Here is a 17,345-nt window from a genome sequence, read left to right as displayed (position 1 = left end):
AAGATAAAGACCCTATAATAATACAGAGAAAATCCCAACAATGGGATGACCTGTAGGCGCAAACACATGGTGATAGTGGAAAGGAAAAACTCCGTTTTAACAGGAAACCTCAGACAGAAGCAGGCTCAGGGAGGAAAAGCCATTTGTCACAAACAGGGATGAGGACGGGAGACAGGACAAAAACAAGGCCTTGAAGCAACAACAAAAATTTCTGTTTTAAGACACAATTTTAATTCCGTGTACAGCGTAACTTTATGAAAACACTGTACTGCTATTTATGTTATTTGTATTTTCCTATTAAACTAGAACAGGACTCTTTAAATTGACTTGGTGTCAAACTCCGCCCAACACCGGGTCGCCATGGTGCGCAGCCTCAAACGTCTCTCCAGTGTGACCTGTAGAGTCCACTCTGACCGATGCTTAGCGAGCTATTGCGCTAAATCATGGCGAACTCCATGGATTATGCCTTTGCGGCTGGAGAAGAAAGCGACGGCAGCGAAGCTGAGTGGCACATCTCGCCTTATTCGGATAAAACCTCTGGTTGCATTAAGGTTCTCAACACCAGCGCCCTCCATCTTTTCTCATTTGCCTTTATGCTGCTAGTGATAGCATTAACTAGCAACAGCTGCAACCTCTGTGTCTAACATGAGCTAACTTAACGAACCTCATATGTTCTTTCTTTCTTCTTGTTTTTTATTTATTTTATTTACTGTAGTAGAAAGCTAATTTAACATACAAAGAAAACCAATTTGCTGTTTTCTTTAATTATTGTTAAGAGTTCAGTTTCAGGAGTTTGTGCAACTGCCGCTCTTTCTCACCCTTGGTGTTCTTGAATTGCTGTTCAGAGGCTGCTTAAAAATGAACATGGCTGTAACTTGGGCAGGGTTCCTACATGCATAAATATAGGATAAATGCTAATTACCAGCTGGTTTAAGTTACACAGGGGTAAGTGTTTTTAGTCAAATGGATTAAAAAAATCAGGAAATGGATGCACTTACCATTTTGAGCCATATAAAAATCGCTACATTTGCTAAAAAATAATAAAACTTGAGGTTCACACACACTGTGTGTCAGCAGTCAACAGGACACCCACAGACATACGTGACAGGTGTTACAGAGCCTTTTCACATACACTTACAGTTGCTGAAAAAAGTACCATCTCTAGAAGACAAATGGCTGAAATAAAGTAGAGTAGCCCAAGAAAGCAGAATATACAAAAATGGCTAAATAAGGTTACAAAAATGAAAGTTAAATAAGTCAAAATGAAATATTGAGCATCACAGCTTTATATCTAGTAGTTCTCTATAATAGATAAATACAGTAGCTAAAGACATTGAGTAAAGCAAAGACTGTTATTAATAATGACTTTTTTACATGTACACAATGCCGTTAACATAAATTGAGATTTTTCATTGCTTAAAACGGGTCATCTGAATTGATTATGCATTACGATTATCCCGATGAGTCAGAAGAGACTTTGTAACCTAACTTTAAAACATGAAGGAAGGAAAAAACAATATACACACATACACATTACTATATTCTTTTTGATTTTCCTTTGGTGCAAGGCCACAAACTCTTTTGGAGGCACTAACATTTTTTTATATGAAGGAATCAGTTTTTATTGATTATGGTTGTTCCATATTTTTACAGGAGCTGGATGCTGTTCAACAACAAGGAGAAGATAGTGTGTCAGCTTTGAAAAAAGCTATCAGTAACGGAGACACAGACACTGTTAAACAGCTGTTGGACAATGGCAAGCACTTCATTTTTTTTGTATCACACATTATAGTTGTCTCTAAATAATGCATTAATGCTCTAACAATTCTTCAATTATATATGATTTTTTGTTTAACGTTGCTATTAATCCATATAAAATAATTTATTTTGATTGTCTTGCTTGCTGTGGCTTTTTGTGGACAGGTGTGGATGTGGAGACCAGGCTTGGATTTGAATGGACTCCACTTATGTGTGCTGTCAGCGTGGCCAACTATGACCTGGCCAAACTGCTTCTGGATAGAGGGGCCAGTGCCAATTTCAGCAAAGGTTAAAACAATTTGTTCAACATAGCCAGAATTTCTTTGTATTTGCTATATCAGGGGTTCTCAAACTGTTCGCAGTGAGTACCACCTCGTAAAAAATATGGCTCGTGAAGTACCACGTTATGACCAACATTGAAGTACAGAAGTATAGACCTGTTTAACGCCACATACAGTTTACACGAGACAATTTTATTTCTTATATGAATGTTATTTATTTTAACTGTCATAAACAGGATGTGACAAGTGATAATAATAACAACTGTACTGCATTAAAAGATTCACAGCAGGTGAGATATCCGATCTTTAAGTGATGACCTGATGAAACCTTTTTCCAGGTCCAAACTACTCTGCGTTTATTAAGGCTGTTGTGTTTTTAACATGTTTTAATGCTTTGTATCTTTTTTTTATATAATCTGAACAAGCCCCTAAAAAAGGCAGTGATCACTGTCGGCCTCTCTCGGTTTTTATTATCACTATTCATTTTAAAGCTCAGTTTTTAAAACCTTATGATGTAACTACACCCATGCAGCAGTATATTAATGACTAACCTTATATTGCAGTTGTTTTCCGGACTGAAGTTTGGTCCGTTTACATCATCCTGCCATGCGATTGCATTTGTCCCTAACCTTCGGGAACCCTCATGTTAACTTTTATTAAGTGGAAAAAAGTTAGAGTTCATCCTCCAGCTTCACTGTGTTTATATTATGCTAACCATAGCGGTGTAGCTAGCCACTAGGGCTGCCACGATTAGTCGACTAGTCACGACTGATTTAATAGTCGACGCGTTGTTTGACGCTTTGTAAGATCACAAAAGACGCAGGAATAAGTAGTAGGATTTAAGAGTGTAATAACGGACTGAAACAGAAGATGGCAGCACTGCATGTACAAGGATGCCAGCTGCCGTTAAACCCCGAAGAAGAAGCTGTGTCCCAGAATTCATAGCGCAGCCCAGCTCAGTTTCCAACAATGGCAGCAGCTAGTTAGTTTTAATATTACTCTTATTATTCTTTCTGGGTCACAAAATAAACGTTTAAGATATTTTCAGGCGAGAATGTAGCTGTGTAAACCTCAAATATCTGCTCAGTTTATCAAGACAACACATATTTTTAAAAGCGCTCCGACGTCTGTTACCCACTAGCTTGATAGCTAGCCGGGGGCAAAGCTCACTAGAGCCAGTGTGAACACCGGACTCCCGGCAAATCGTTTTTAAACCCACCGCCGTCTTTTGCTACTCAGGTTAAACATATATAAGTCACTTAGATAACTTAAAAATTTTATTGTTTGCCTTTTTTTTTGTATTTTATTTATTCCTGAGTAAATCGGTTTGGCTGAGATTAAAGTTATAGTTTTTACACAGCTGAATAAACGTCAAGCAGACAGCTGATTATCAGAAGTGTGAGATGCTCAAGAATATACTCCGGTGTCTCGTTATATTTTAGATAGCAAGGAGTTTATTAAACTTCACTGAAACAATCTGCAAATTTCAATAAAATTTAATAAACTATCATCTTGCCTTTATTTTTAGTTAGCACATACCTTAAACATACCAGCTGTAAGCTAATGATAGTTATATAAGAGCAGATGCATGCTGGTGCAATAAGCTGTACGTTTTACATCCAATGGATGCATGATCTGATTAGTCGACTAATTGCAAAAATAATCGGTGACTAGTCGACAATCAAAATAATCGTTTGTGGCAGCCCTACTAGCCACCACGCAGCACATCATTATATACCAGCTAGCCAAACTTCAGCAACCCTACAAACGCCACTGCTGTTTAGTTTTCTGTCTTCATTTATGTCGGAAGTGATAGCAGAGCTGTACGTTTGAATTTTTGCTGTGGCGGTTAAGCTGCCGGATTTTTGGCTTCACGACCCTCCTTCGTGATTCGTGCACACCGAAGCTCAGTTTGCTCTCCACGAATGCTGGCATTAAATACCATGCAAATAAGTTTATGTGGTGGCCTCGCTGGATCCACTGTCCACCCGCCCTGTGATGACCCTCCTCCAGGATCCTCCCACCCAGGGGAAATAAACCGCTGTCAAGGTGCTGCTGCTGCAGTGCCACTCCCTCTCCGATGCAGAGCGGGCCGAGAAACTCCTCTCTCTCTCTCTGGCCTGGGTGATGGTACTGCTCTCGAGTAAATGTAGAACATGTTGTCCTTGCTAGGAACGGATGACAGCTGATTCCTCTTCACTCACATCTTCCTCTGACAGATGCCAGTGCGAGCTGGCCTCGCCAACTCCCCGCTGCTGGCCACGAAGGATTACCGCCCACTCGCAGAAGAAGTGGATTGCGGCATGGCAGCATTGCGTAAAAGGGCTGTGTTTTTACCATCAGCGTGACAGCGCCTTGCTGCCTTTGCAGTTTTAAGGCCCGGAGAAGCTCGCCGGTGCTCTGTAGCGGCTGCGACCGCTGGCGATAGGGAAAGGCTGCTCTTCATGGAGGACTCGCGCTAGGGGAGATGTTTTCTGGTTGAGTCTGGCTCCTAGAAGAGCCCGGGGAAATCTTGTGTCGTCTTTGCATACCTCCACAATGGTATATTATTGAATCTTAAAAAACATTGGAGATTTCCCGCGTACCACCAGAGAGAGCCCAAGTACCACTAGTGGTACGTGTACCACAGTTTGAGAACCACTGTGCTTTATTACAAAACCTAAAACCACGGTCAGAGAGAATTGGTACAACAGTGGTGGTTATCAACTGTCTTTGTTAATGTAGGCTCTCTGTTTCAGCTTCTGTGCATGCCCACTTAAAAAGGGATTTTCACATGTCATTTGACTCTTCTTCTGCACGCAATCTAAATTCAGTTTAAGAGACACCTAATCCGATCAGAAACATAATCAAAAGAACAGGAGATGAAGATGTATGAAATGTTACGAAAATAAAACAATAGAATGCAATACTGTGGTTGCAAATATGTTTAAACGGTAAAGTTGCAGAAAATTGTTGATTTGGGCATTTGATCATGACAAGCACACAGAGCTGTGAAATGACTATATTAACATATTTATTTTATTCCTCAGTGCTCTGTGTTACTGTTTATTTCTGATGTGATGGCTTGTATAGCTCTTTAAATTGCATGACATAGACACTTGGTAAAACATTAGTGTGCACTAGTGTTAACTGTCTCATTGTCTGCAAATAGAGATGTGAGAGTCATTTAAATTTGTCACCAGATCAAATTGAAGTGGACTTTTTTTTAAGGAATGGGTATTCTTAGTGATAAATAACCTAAAATCGTGGGTTATTTATGGGTCTGGGTTAGATGGGTACCAATCTAAGTAGAGATGCCCAGGCGTCTCTTTCCGCTGCCACCTTCTCCAGCTTTTCTGGTAGGAAACCAAGGCATTCTCAAACGATTCGAGAGATGTAATCCCTCCACCATGTCCTGGGCCTGCCATGGTCAAATGTCCAAACCACCTCAAAAATGGCTTCTTTCGACACTTGGGAGTAGCAGTTCTACCTATGAGCTCCTCCCAAGTGACAAAGGTCCCATTTTTGTTTTTTAGGGTGACCCCAGCCAATTTTCAGAGGAAACTCATTTCTGTTGCTTATAATCTCACTATTATTCCTTTGCCAGCTACCCAAAGCCTGTGACTACAGGTGAGGATAATGACATAGATCGACTGTTAAATCAACAGCTTTGCTTTCATGCTTGGCTTTACCACAACAGACAGGTGATGCAGATGCAGTACCTGTCTGTTGGTGTCCTGCTCCACTCTCCCCTCAGTTGTGAACCAGACACCAAGATACTTAAACTGCTCCATTTGGGACAGCAACTTCTCCCTGAGCTATAGTGGACATAGCAGTGAGAGAGGAGTCAGTGGAGTTTGTTGTTCGATTTTTAAATACAGCTGTAATCCTACCTCTTTTTTTTTTTTTTTAATTAAAAATATTTTTTTAAATCAGTATGAGAAGTCAAAGGATAAAAGCAGTTACAAGAAAAATTATGCAAAAGGCTTTTTGGCAGTGCAAATATGCAAATCACCAATATATGTATGTGTGTATATATATATATATATATATATATATATATATGTTGCTAACCAGTGTTAACAGTCAAGCATAACTGACATTTCTGCATTTCTGTCCATGCAAAGAGCCACTCTGTGTCAAAGTTCTGCGAAATGTACCTATATCATCATAAAAGTGGCGAGATCTCATTAAATGCGTCTGGTTCAGCACTTTCATAGCTATACCAAAGGAAATTTAAAACTTAAACTCATGATAACAGCCTTTTGTTTTATAATATGTAGTAGTTGTAAACTTTTTGAGTGTTAATCTTTTAAGAGTCTTACAATTACATAGATTAAAAAAAACAAACAGTTTAGGCAGACTACTTTTTACTGATGGTCAACATTAACATTAACACCCGTAGGGCCCACTGACCCCTGTGCAATCTTTTACCCACTGCTTTTCAGGAAGGGCAGATGGTGTGATTAGACAATAGTCCTTCATTTTGCCTTGCAGACTTGAATATTAAACACCCTGGCCTAATTCCCCCCCAATAGTCTGTTGCGTTGGTGTCGAGCTATTTTTCCCCCATGGCACGTTTTATCAATTTCCTCACCTGCTGAAGCCAAAGATCAGGAAACCAATCAGACCTATGCACCGCTATGCTTCATCTGACATTATTTAACGGCTGTGACGCCAGTGAGGAACTCTTGCAGAAACACACTGCTGATCCTTTGAGTTCTTTTTAGCTGAACCCTCATCCCAAAGCAAGAAAAATTGAAGGCATCTGTTGGCTCGAGATCAGTCTGGATGAAACAACCAAGGAAGCAGAACGCCTCCATGTTAAAAGGTTTACAGTTTTACACTCATAAAACCACGTATCCTCTTGCAGTTCTGTAGCTGGAGCACACACCACAAACACATTTTGTTAAAGAGTTCAAAGAGTGCCGTGTTGTAGTGTATATATGTATGGTTTTCAGTGGAGATATGAAAGTTGAGCCTACTTTAATCAGATAGTAATGAATCTGTGTTTAGTTTTTGGTAAAAATGTTTTTTCTAGTTTTTTTCCCTAGTGAATCACATGGAATGTAACTTTATGATAAAGGAACAAAGCTACAGTAATTGGGACCTTTGACCTCTAAAAATTGGACTGTTTTTAGAATCAAAGCTGCAGCTTAGCACTGACTGACATCTGATTCTGGGAAGTTTGCTTGTATTGATGAAAGATTTTGGAATAGATTAAACTCTCCCCACTTTATAGGAAAAGATGGATGTAGTCATCATTCCTAAATAGTTCCCTGCTTTCTTTGCTTGGGCCTTAAGTCGAATCATCCACAATATAAATGCATCAGATCTCTCATGTCTGTTTTCTTGTAAATAAATTATGTTACTCACCTAAAGGCATTATCACTAGCCAGAAATATTAAGCATAGAACCAAGCACACTTGGTTTATCTGGTGTGATTTTACGTACAGTACATTTTGCACAAACCTTAAAAATTCCACTCCAGAATTTTCTTATTCTGATCAGCACTCCCAAATACCAGCAGACACAATAGCCATGAAAACTGATTGGCTTTCAGTTTAAAAATACCAAAATTAAAAATTACTCAGATTAAGATAAAAACAGCAACTTTTTTTTCTCTCCATCCCTGTCAGTTTGACTATAAAATATTTAAAATCACTCCATTCTTAATTTCCCAGAGTGTCCACCAAAAAAAACCTCATTTGTCTGCTAAAAGTCCCCAGACCCAAGACCAACGGCACTCGTCAGTGTGTTGATATCTGATATCAATTAATTCTCAGTCCAGAATGCTGAGTTGGACTGTGTGTGACTGATTTCACAGTTTTCTTGGCAATCACTGCTTCAGGCAGGTGAAGGAAACAATTAAATGGAGTAGATGAGGGCTGACGTGTGGTCAGATCCTGATAGCATTTGTCCAAGCAGTGATGCTGAGCAGAGGAATGCATTAGTGATTGATAAAGCTCACCATGCTGCTGTCATGCCCTCTCACTTATTCTCAGGCCTCAGATTTATTTACTCCAGGCCTCTGTAGACGCAAACCAGGCAGTCTGGTTTACACCCACACGAACATAATATAAACACACACAGATATGGAGCCAAACATGCACAGCCACAAAGACACAGAAACCCATATACAGATGTAGAGACCTAGGTATTTGTGCGCACAAACACACATACAGGGAAACATCTAAACGCATTTAGAAGCACACAAGTTAGAGAGTCACTCATTACCGGAACAAACCAGGAATTGAGAGCATTGCCACAGGTCTTAGAATACTTTTATCAGTTTAAGATAAGGAGACAAATCCTCTAAGTCAAAGGGTCCATAAAAGCAGCCACACTTCCTGATGCCAGATAAAACCGCTATCAGTCTCCATTGCTCCATCCAGGTTCAGATATTTTATCCTTTTCTATATCACTGCAAATCATCAATCAAGTAATGTAATTATAAATTAGAAGCATACCATTTTTTTTCCCCAAGAGGTAAATACAGTGATTTAACTACACAATTCTTCAAAAACAAACATGAGACAGAAGGAACACTTGTCCTGTGCAAAAACATGAGCTTCACTGCTACTGGCCAGAAGAAACCATTCAGTAAACAGGTAGGGTACTTTTAAATTCAAGTATTGCAGTTTTCATTACAGCAAAAATGTTGGCAGTAGTTGAGAGAACACTGACTGAAAACCAAGTTTAATTTTAAGGGACTCAATTAGGGGTTTTTATTTATCCATGGTAAAATACCCAAAGCATTGCTCAGTGGTGGCAAGGGGGACAAAAGCATATCAAATACGCAAATAAGATGACCTGACAGAGATTGAAGGAATAGACACAGATTTAAAGGATGTAAGGAACAGATGAACTTAATCAGAAGTTAACAGGAGTGGGAAGAAGAACGGCAGGAAAGGAGGGAAGTTATCTTCAAAATATAACAGGAAGAAATCTAAAAGAGTGAACAGGTTCAAAATCACACACAAAGTGAGAAACGGAAAGAGGGGAACACAGGAGGAACCGTCACGAACAGCAGCTGGTGACAGTAGTTCTTGTTAAGTCTCGGCTTGGTGATCTCTGCATCCACATGTTGCAGGTTCTGGTTAGAGTGGCCCTTCACCTTGCAGTAGTACTATGTTCTCGAGACAGTGGAGGGACTAACTGAAGGAGCAGCTGAATGTTATCATAGACGGCCACAAGAGGAACATGAACAAGCAAACATGCTGGATAGTGGCAATTGGTCTTTTAAAATAAGAGTGAGGGCAAAAGTAAATCAAGGGCAGATAGTGACATTCATTCAGACATTTAAAAACCTAGTAGTAGTAGACATCCGCTATTAATGTAGCCATTAATGTGCCTGGGCAACTGGCCATGTAATAATCACTTGAAAGTGATTTTGTCAATGCAATAACGTAGTATTTGAGGTCTCTAAAATTGGACTATTCTGAAACTGATTTGTTTCTTTGATATCTTTTCATGGTATTACGAGCATCAGCCAAACATGAATCAGCTTTCAAACCCATATAGTATAGTTCTTAATGCTTCCTCTAAAGCTTTACTAGACTCAAACAAGGATGCGTTTTTTGGTTGCACGTCCAAGCAGCTGCATCGACACCAGACAACAACGTGCCTGGCATGAGTTTCACACACAGGTGGAATTTGTCAGCTGCAGTCTGTCTGCATCTTCTCCACAAAATAAGCAAAAATGTTGTCTCCATTGTCAGTGGCAATCTTTACATGTGTATAATTGGTGCCAGCTTGATATGGTTTTAATGTATTTTTTTAATAGTCCGAGCTAAACTAAATGTTTATTAAAATAGAAGTGACTCTTAAAATTGTTGTTGTTCTTTTCCACAGATCACTGGACGGTGCTCATGGCCAGCTGCACGGCATCTGCCAGTGAGGACAAAATTGCACGTTGCGTGGAGCTTCTGCTGTCCAGAAATGCTGACCCCAACATGGTGGACAGGTGAGGGAGGGTGCAGATGTGTTTTAGGTCAAAATATTTATGGGATTTTCAACACAGTACGCACAGTCACACCCGTTTTGATGTAGGCCAAATAAAAACACTTCATACTTTTCTAGAACAGGGGAGGAAAAAAACGAGGTGCTGGATCACATTTCCTTTGATGGTTCTCGTATGTTTAGCTGCCATGTGGTAGCATTATGCACCACTGTGCTCCATACAGTGTGTGTATATTTGTGTGTTTTGTTTGGAATGTCCTGTTATGGCATGTACATGTACAGACGGGTATCAGACAGACAGACAAACAAACATAGAGTGTAAAGGGTGGGCAAGAGACTAGAAACTTTTTTACACATTTTGTTGAATTGAACCCAGTCAGTGTGGTGTTGGTAGTTTGTTGGTCCAAAGCCTTGAAGTGTAGGTGAAAAAACAACGCACAACAGAGCGGGCTTTTAAGCACTGTAGCACAGCTGAAATGCTCCTCAAGCTGTGTTGATATGATACCTTGAAAATTTGTGTGTGAAATTTTGGATGCTACCACCTCTTAGTTACTTTAAATAATTAGAAAATTTGCTGTTGTCTGGCTGTGTTTTTGAAAAATTATTAAGGTCTATATTAAGTTGACTGAGTTGCCTGGTTTCCCAGAGGTTTAGCGTGCAGCACCTTCAACCTCTGGATAGCCCATTATGATCCCAAGGGAGGAGACCTGTGCAATAATTTTATAATGTAAATTTTTTTTTAGATAATAATGATAAAACTGGAAAAAGATGTCTATGTTTTATGTGACGAGAGATATGTCAGATACGATACCATAAATTTAGATATCTGCCGATACCGATATGAATCCAATATAGTGTATTTTTTTAATCAATAAAACTGTTTTTTTTTAAATATCTTGTTTTTGTATAAGTTCATACTCAAGTTCAAAACAAAACACTAAAGCTATTCTGTTATACCTGTATGCAAAAAAATACACAGCACCCAAATATTTCATAGTTCAGCAAAACTGATCAATCTAATAAACTTAAACCTACTTCATCCTCCCTATTCTGGTATTTTAAAGAGTAAGCAACCTAACTAATAGGGTTCTGAAACTCCCAGCAAAAAAAATAAAAAAATAGATAGGGAACCACCCACCCTCCACCTCATGATGCTTAATCAATGTAATCAACTATAATTTGATGCAGTGAGAAAGAAAATACACAGAAATCAATTATTTTCAAGGATAATTAAATAGATTCAACATCTTTTTTTCAACAGAATTGCAGACTGCACAGATGGTACCTCCACAAAGGAAAAAGTACTATAGCTTACTAGGGTATATTAGACTTAATAGTTACTATATACAGTAATGGACTTCTATACATTTTACATCAGATTAAAACTTTGGGTGTAAGATTCGGATAATTATTTATTAAAAGCTAGACATTTTAAATGAGAATAAGAAAGAAAAGTATGTCTTTGTGCCCCCTTTTCCCTGTTAATGCCCTATCAGCCCCCCTGGCTAAACTTTGCTAGATCCACCCCTTGCGGCAATGTGTGACAGTTGCCACTAGAAGTGTTTATTTGGAATCAGGAAGAGATGTTATCAGAAAGAGTGCATAATTGGCATTGCCGGATTGCTCAAAGCTGTGAGGCCAGTGCCAAAACTGCCTTTGTTCTGATGCTCTGAGCTTTTGGTGTCAAGCCCCATGTATTCAAACTCTGCAATAATATCAGGAGTTTGATGAAACTGAACTGAATAAAAATGCATCTTGTTTTCCTTTTTACAATGAGCAGAGCAGGTTCGGCTTGCCCTGTCTTTTCTCAGCAGCGTGCGCACACAGAGCAACATTCATGTTTCTTTCTTTTACTTCCCTCATTAGGCGTAGGCGTTAATGGGGCCTTTTTAGTGTGTAACATTAATATGTGAATGTTATAATGAATCAGGATTATTTAAATTAATATTCACAATGTTACCAGTCTTGTGCGTTCCTCTTCAGTTACTTACAGTCGATGCAACAGTATGAATGGATCAACATGCCAGAATTAAATCCCCGGTCCACTGATCAGTTTTTCACCATCTTTGTCACTTAACTTTAATATTTAATATGAAATAATGTCGAAATTGAGTTTAAAGAAAGAATTAATATTTCACTAAAGGATATTACTAAAAAACATTGTTTTGATGACAGATGTTTTTCAGCCTTCCTGCAGAAAAACATCTGTAAAATAGTGCATAACCCTATTTTTTTTTTCCTTTCCCTAAAGCGACATCTGTAAATCTCTGAACAAGGGAACGATCCATCTTCTTCCATTTACTAAGATCAACAGCAGACTTTGTGAAAATGATTTGGTTCTGTAATGTGTTTTGCAGCATCTTGGGCTTCAAGTTTCTAACTGTGAAAGATGCAGTGAATGACGGTCAGGTAAGGGCTGAGATTTCACTCAGGATTGACGCTGTTCCTTTGTCCAGGTGCATCTGTTGCACAGCAGTCAGCACCTTCTTCAGGTCCTCTGGGTCTGTGACACCAATCTGGAAAACAGACTGACAGTCTGACTGACAGTGATTACACTGGTTTTGTCTTAGCGCAGCATTTGATATTGTAGATCGGGATAGGCAACTCCAGGCCTCGAGTGTCAGTGTCCTGCAGGTTTTAGATGTGTCCTTGATCCAACACAGCTGATTCAAATAGCTAAATTACCTCTTCAACATGTCTTGACGTTCTCCAGAGGCCTGGTAATGAACTAATCATTTGATTCAGGTGTGTTGACCCAGGGTGATATTTAAAACCCGCAGGACACCGGCACTCGAGGCCTGGAGTTGCCTACTCCTGCTCTATTGGCTCATCATAGCAACTCAGCTCATTTGCAAAGCTAACAAACTGTGTGTTTAACATTACTTCAGAGATGCCCTCATACCAAGGCTTTCTAACTGCACGATGAGAGATAGCAGCCTATTACGGTTTAGTTTCACATAGTGTAACATAGTGTAACATAATCTACTGCCAGATCTACTGCGATATAATACACACATCACACTAAATCTGAAAGTAAATAATGTTTTATTTTACACACAGATTTCAGGCTGCCACAAAAACTCTGTTTGTACTGAATTGTTAGTATGTTACTCCCTACATTAACTAGCTGTGTCTTTTTGTTTCTGAATTATACATTTGGTCAATTAGACAGCAAGAGATTTGCAATAGATGGCAACAGATATGACATTTGTCATTGTTATTCATGGACTGTTCCTGTCCAAAGTCATCATTGCAGTTGAAAACAAATTTTGCTTTTCCTTTAAAAAATAGGTCCTAGATTATAGAGGTGTGGAGAAGCACAGAATCCTAGATGTTTGAGTTGTGAAGTTTGTGCACTCTTTGATGATTAGTGGTGCCATGTCATCTGCTGGTGTTGGAGCTGCTTGGTCCATTGTGTTTTATCAAGTACATGGTCAACACAGACAAAAACACAGTAGTATGAAATAAATAGATTCTTGAATTGTAAATTATACAAATATAGGCGTGTAGAGCTACAGAACAAAAGACAGACCTGGAAATTAATTAATGTTGGTACAATAATCATGGAAACACCTCTGGGCACATAACAAAACAAAATGATATGTTGTAGGTCTCCCTAAAACCACGATTTTGTTTTTGTCTGATTTCATACCAAGATAAACAAGAATCCTTGGAAAAATGAAAGCTCTTTTAAAGACATAGGTGTTACCCCAAATTGCACTGGTTGCAACAACATTGTGAAACTTTAATTCAGGGGTCTCCAACTCCAGTCCTCAAGGGCCGCTGTCCCGAAACTTTTCCATGTGTCCCTATTGCAGCACACCTGAATACAATTAGTATGTCATTAGCAAGACTCTATATAACTTGAATGCATGCTGAGGTGGCAATTCAGCCATTTGATTCATGTTACAGCAGCTCATAAATAAATGAACATGGTGCAACAAAAGTATTTTTACAAGTACATTTTTCTGAATACTTACATTTACTTTACTTGAGTAGGGTTAGGAGTTGCCAATCCAGCATGCAGTCAAGTTCTATAGAGTCTTGCTAATGACCTACTCATTTTTTTCAGGTGTGTTGCAACAGGGACACATGGAAAAGTTTCAGGACACTGGCCCTCGACGAGACGACTGCTTTAATTGAAGCATCTGTGGCTAACTTCAAGAGGTGTTGAATGCCAGCTAAAGCGACGATGACAAATATTTTATAGATGCATAAAAAACGTAAAACTCAAAAAAGGTGTGTCTTAATTGACCCTAAGGACTTAAGCAGCTACATTGGGAATTTGACTTTTATATTCTAAATTATATTTATGGCTGCATGTATTAATACAAGCCCCGTACCCAAGCTGGGTAAGTTTGGTATCCATCAGTCTCTGCAGTGATTGGATATAAACTCTGGTTTCCTGCCTCAGAAAAGAACTTGAAAAATGTCCTCTCATGGAAAAGAATGAGGGCAGACCATTCTTGAACCACTTTTACTGTTACCATCTGTGGAATTTTGCTGTGTCAACGTGTGGGTGCAGCCCCCCAGTGGCCTTGTTTAGCTTTCCCTAATCCTCTGCCACACTGTCACAGCCAGAATGTCATTACATGCACGACATATGCCACCTGAAACCCCCTGTTGATACAAAAAGACAGGCTGTAGCATTAGGAAATTGATTGGTTCCTTCTCAGACAAAACATTTGAAGTTAAGTAACAAGACACAGAAGGATGTAGATGAAGGGAGGGGATGAGGAGAGGGGCCAACAGCCCCCAACATTAAAAAAAAGAAAAAGAATGTGAGGTTCATGTGGGTGCAGAGGATAAACCTTCCCCACCTCCTCATCGTCTCTTACGTCTGAATATCAAACCAATGATTAACACCAGCTGCTCGTTCCTCCGTTTTAGGGTAAACAAGAATTCTCTGTCATCTCTCACAGTCCTGCAGGAGCACAATGTGGGGTCCATTGCCTCCATGTGTCCCCTGTTTTTTTTTTTTTTTTTCCACCTTCACTGTGCTGATCTTTGCTAAACGCATTAAAGGTAATGTACACACCGGATAGGGCTCATTCAGAGACATTTTTAGTGGCTTTTTCCTTGCAGTCATTCAAAAAGTTTGGAAAACATGAGGGGTTTGCAAACTTTGTGATGTAGCAAAAATATTTACTTTGTATTAGTATTTATTTTAATTAGAAAGGAGGCTGCAGAATGTCTGCTGACATTGAAAGCTTTATGAATGGTGTTATACCCATCTCTGCTTCTCAACAATTTTTTTTCTACAGAAAGTCAAAATCGAGATTCTTCATTGAGATAGAAAAAAAGAGAAGTTCTTACTTATTTCCCAAAAGGTTGATTCTGTTCATTTGGACGTTGCGTTTTCAATGGGGGAACTGGAGCATAAACTGGGTGTCATCAGGACACCACAACATAGAGCGAAAACCATCCCCACAGACACAGTGCCCAGGGAAGCAGAAGAACATCACGTCAAGAAGGCCCTGAGTAAATTCCAGCTTGTGGAAGACCTCTCCTATTTTGTTTAGGTCTTATCAGTCTTACAAATGTGATTGTTTCTGTTCTTTCTTCCTGTCTGTATTTAAAAGTTGAATCATACCTCTCCAGCTGCCCAAAACAGCCACAATAGGCTTATCTGTGAGTTTCTGTGATTTTCAGTACCTGTAGAAGAATCCACAGTCTGGGAGAACCTCAGCTGAGAGGCCTTCTCAGCAGGACATCAGATTCATTTTTTCATCTTCTGTTCACATCACTGGCACCAATTTCTGTTGGTTTGCATCACTCAAAAGTGATGTGCTTTGAGTTTGTTATAACATTGGAGATGTTTGCATGACTGCTTCTTTACATTTATGTAATTCTTAGTATTCCTTTTTTGTTTTAAACTTTTTTGTTTTGCACTTTGGCTCGCCTGTCCTCACAGGTACCCAAACTAACTATCTATGCGTAGGTTGGTAGCAGCAATGAGTTACTTTTCCCTTTACTGTCATTTATAGGGAGGAAAGGTGTTGCTCAAGATTCATTATTTGGCAATAGTTATTTTGTCACTAAAGAGAAGATATCTTTCCAGGTGCTTATGTAAATTTATTCATCGTAAAATCTTAAGATTAGATTGTGGAATCTATTTGAGAGTGCTGACCAAGGTGCAGTGAGTCAGATATTTCTGGAAGTCATTGTTCTTCCTCATAGCAGGAACAATTTTTATACTGAATTGTCTGCATATTGATCAGCCCACTGTTTGGGAACGGTCCAGAACTCACAGTGTGAAGGACACACATACAGAGAACACACAGAAGTGGTCTGTGAGTGACCTTGAGGCCTGTCTCACACCATAACAACCCTTGGGAAAATAAAATAGGAGAGGGCATGGAAGCAGAAACTTTATGACCCTTCCTATCTTGTTTTCTTGCCACTCTAGCCACTGATTAGTGAGCACAGAGGCATGTTACTAAAGATGTTGTCATAGCCATTGCCACATTTGTTTGAGTTCACATGGAACATTAACTTGTGATTTCTGGGAATTTGTTAAATGAAGATGTTGATGCGTTTACTGCTCATCATCATCGGTGTTCAGCAAAAACCTCGGATGTGCTGCACAGATTTAGACTCGTTTCACAAACATCACCTCTGTTTAGGGGCACTTCTAAGTTCAAGATGATTTGCTGGCAGTTATGTAAACACCTTTCCCGATCACAGTTTTACCTTTAGGCTTACTCACATATCGTGTTGAACTTAGTTAATCTCTAAAAGTTTACTTATTTAAGTTTTAGACCTGTGAATCAACTGAAGCATAATTGCATGTGAATTGTGAATTATGGATTATTCTTTAAAATGCCTCCTATTTACTTCCTGATGTTTTTTTTTCTAAATGTTTGACATACGCACACACGTACATAGACAAACACACAGTTCCTCATAAAAGAATTAAGTGAAGTGATAAATTGGCCCCTAAACTTTCCCAGCCCTTGGATTGATGTATTTCTCTTGCCTGTTATGTTTGAGTCACAGGTGATAAGACAGAGGACGTACTTTACTGTAGCAGAAGTTATTTGATATAAGGCCGTGTTTAAGTGGAAGCAAACACATGGAGGCAATAGACTAATAACTAACTATAACTACTAATAATAAACAAGAAAGGTTAAAGTTGTTAAAACCAGGGCATTGTTTTAAGACTCCCTGGAATTTGATAGACATGTTTATAAGTGATCTTCACTTATCACTGTAGTGTTTTCCCTTTTCCTGGCCGTTTTTAGTGTGAGTTTTATTTATCAGTCAAGTTTGAGCAGGATTTGAAGGTACATGGACCAAATGGAGAAGAGGAATTTGCTGATTTGCATTTGCTGAAATGAAATGTCAGCTGCCATATGATTATAT

General features: G+C 39.1%; 1 protein-coding gene across 1 annotated transcript in view; it reads left to right on the top strand.

The window, feature by feature from the left end:
• The first annotated feature begins 354 nt into the window (after nucleotides 1-354).
• asz1 (ankyrin repeat, SAM and basic leucine zipper domain containing 1) overlaps nucleotides 355-17,345 on the top strand; it is a 36,923-nt gene continuing 19,932 nt past the window's right edge. Inside the window, exons 1-4 of the mRNA XM_004556308.4 lie at nucleotides 355-551; nucleotides 1,654-1,756; nucleotides 1,924-2,046; nucleotides 9,873-9,984. Of these exons, the coding sequence (XP_004556365.3) occupies nucleotides 444-551; nucleotides 1,654-1,756; nucleotides 1,924-2,046; nucleotides 9,873-9,984 (446 nt within the window). The 5' untranslated portion in view covers nucleotides 355-443. The remainder of the gene's footprint in view (nucleotides 552-1,653; nucleotides 1,757-1,923; nucleotides 2,047-9,872; nucleotides 9,985-17,345) is intronic.

Source organism: Maylandia zebra, linkage group LG7, assembly GCF_041146795.1.
Source record: "Maylandia zebra isolate NMK-2024a linkage group LG7, Mzebra_GT3a, whole genome shotgun sequence".
Taxonomy (NCBI): domain Eukaryota; kingdom Metazoa; phylum Chordata; class Actinopteri; order Cichliformes; family Cichlidae; genus Maylandia; species Maylandia zebra.
The sequence above is the reverse complement of the archived record's forward strand: the minus strand, read 5'-3'. Positions and strand labels throughout refer to the sequence as shown.